The sequence below is a fragment of the Octodon degus genome, unplaced genomic scaffold, assembly GCF_000260255.1.
Source record: "Octodon degus isolate 3935 unplaced genomic scaffold, OctDeg1.0 scaffold00076, whole genome shotgun sequence".
In the NCBI taxonomy this organism is placed as follows: domain Eukaryota; kingdom Metazoa; phylum Chordata; class Mammalia; order Rodentia; family Octodontidae; genus Octodon; species Octodon degus.
The window spans coordinates 5,640,896-5,642,154 of record NW_004524652.1 but is presented as its reverse complement, the minus strand read 5'-3'; the positions used below and the strand labels follow the sequence as shown (position 1 = coordinate 5,642,154).

Below are 1,259 nucleotides of genomic sequence, written 5' to 3'. Positions count from 1 at the left end.
CCTGGCTCATTTTTTTATTTAGAGAGCAGGTCTTGCTAAATGGCTAAGTTGCCCAGGCTGGCTTCAAGCTTTCTTTATCTTCTTGTATCAGGCTCCCAGGATGCTGGGAAGACAGGTGTGCACCAGCACAGACGCCCGCATTGGCTTCTTTTTGAAGTAGTTTTTTCTCAGCAAGCTCATGGGTAGGACAAGGCATGCCCTGATTTTATTTTCAGTGCTGACCACACAGTGTTATTTGGGGTCAAAGCGTTCCGTGGACAGAGGCTGTTTAGAAAGAGCTCTGGTGTGGGAGCTGCTGGTTTTTAGGGGTTTTTTTGAGACAGGGTCTCACTCTGCAGTTCATGCTGGCCTGGACTCACTATGTAGCCCAGGCTGGTCTGGAACTCGCAATGATCCTCCTACCTCAGCCTCCTAGGGTGCTGGGAAGACAGGCATGTGCCACCAGGCCCGGGAGGCGCTGTCTTCACCTTCACTGTGGTGGAGGCCACTTCTGGGGTGGAAGACAAGGGCCCCGTGGCAGTAACCGTGGCGAGTCAGGGAGGTGCGCCAAACGTGTGCCCGAGGGCTTGGGGGTGCTGTGGGGTGGTGACCAGTGCTTTCTGTGGGTCCTCAGCTCAGTGCAAGCGACTGGAGGGCGGGCTGGACAAGCTGAAGGAGGCCACCCTGCAGCTGGACGAGCTGAACGAGAAGCTGGCCGAGCAGAAGGTCGTGCTGGCTGACAAGTCTGCCGCCTGCGAGACCCTGCTGGAGGAGATCGTCACCAACACGGCCATCGGTGAGCGGGGCGCGGGGGATGCAGGCCTGTGGGATGGGGCTGCTCGGGCCCACTCGGGCCTGAGGGACAGAGACACAGGCTGCGCACGCCTCAGCGCCCTGGCTGGGAGACGCGCGGCCATGTTCTTGCTTGCCTTCCTCCCCAAAGCCTATGTGGCTGGCTTTAAATTTTTTTCTTCTTACGGTTTTTGACACATACTTGTGCACGTTTGTGGGGGACGTTTTGGACATGTGCAACATGGCCTTCTCATTAGGACCTCACAGCCTCCTCTTAACTGGTCACTTCTGAGCAAGATCCTGATGGGAGGGTCTCACCATGTGGCTTTGGGGGGCCCTGTTCACCCCAGTGCCCTTCCTGGAGGCCAGGTCCTGCCTGAGCATTAGGCTTCGAGCCTGTGGGGGAGACGCTCATGTCCTGTAGTGCAGTGACCGAGTGGCACTTCAGCCTGGTCGGGGTCACAGGGCAAAGAGGCAATGAGGAGTGT

The 1,259-nt window shown here is 57.6% G+C and overlaps 1 protein-coding gene across 1 annotated transcript in view; it reads left to right on the top strand.

Annotated features, from left to right (window-relative positions):
- The window catches only part of Dnah10 (dynein axonemal heavy chain 10), a 101,345-nt gene that overhangs the window by 78,372 nt on the left and 21,714 nt on the right, over nt 1–1,259 (top strand). Inside the window, exon 54 of the mRNA XM_023720665.1 lies at nt 614–803. Within this exon, the coding sequence (XP_023576433.1) occupies nt 614–803 (190 nt within the window). The remainder of the gene's footprint in view (nt 1–613; nt 804–1,259) is intronic.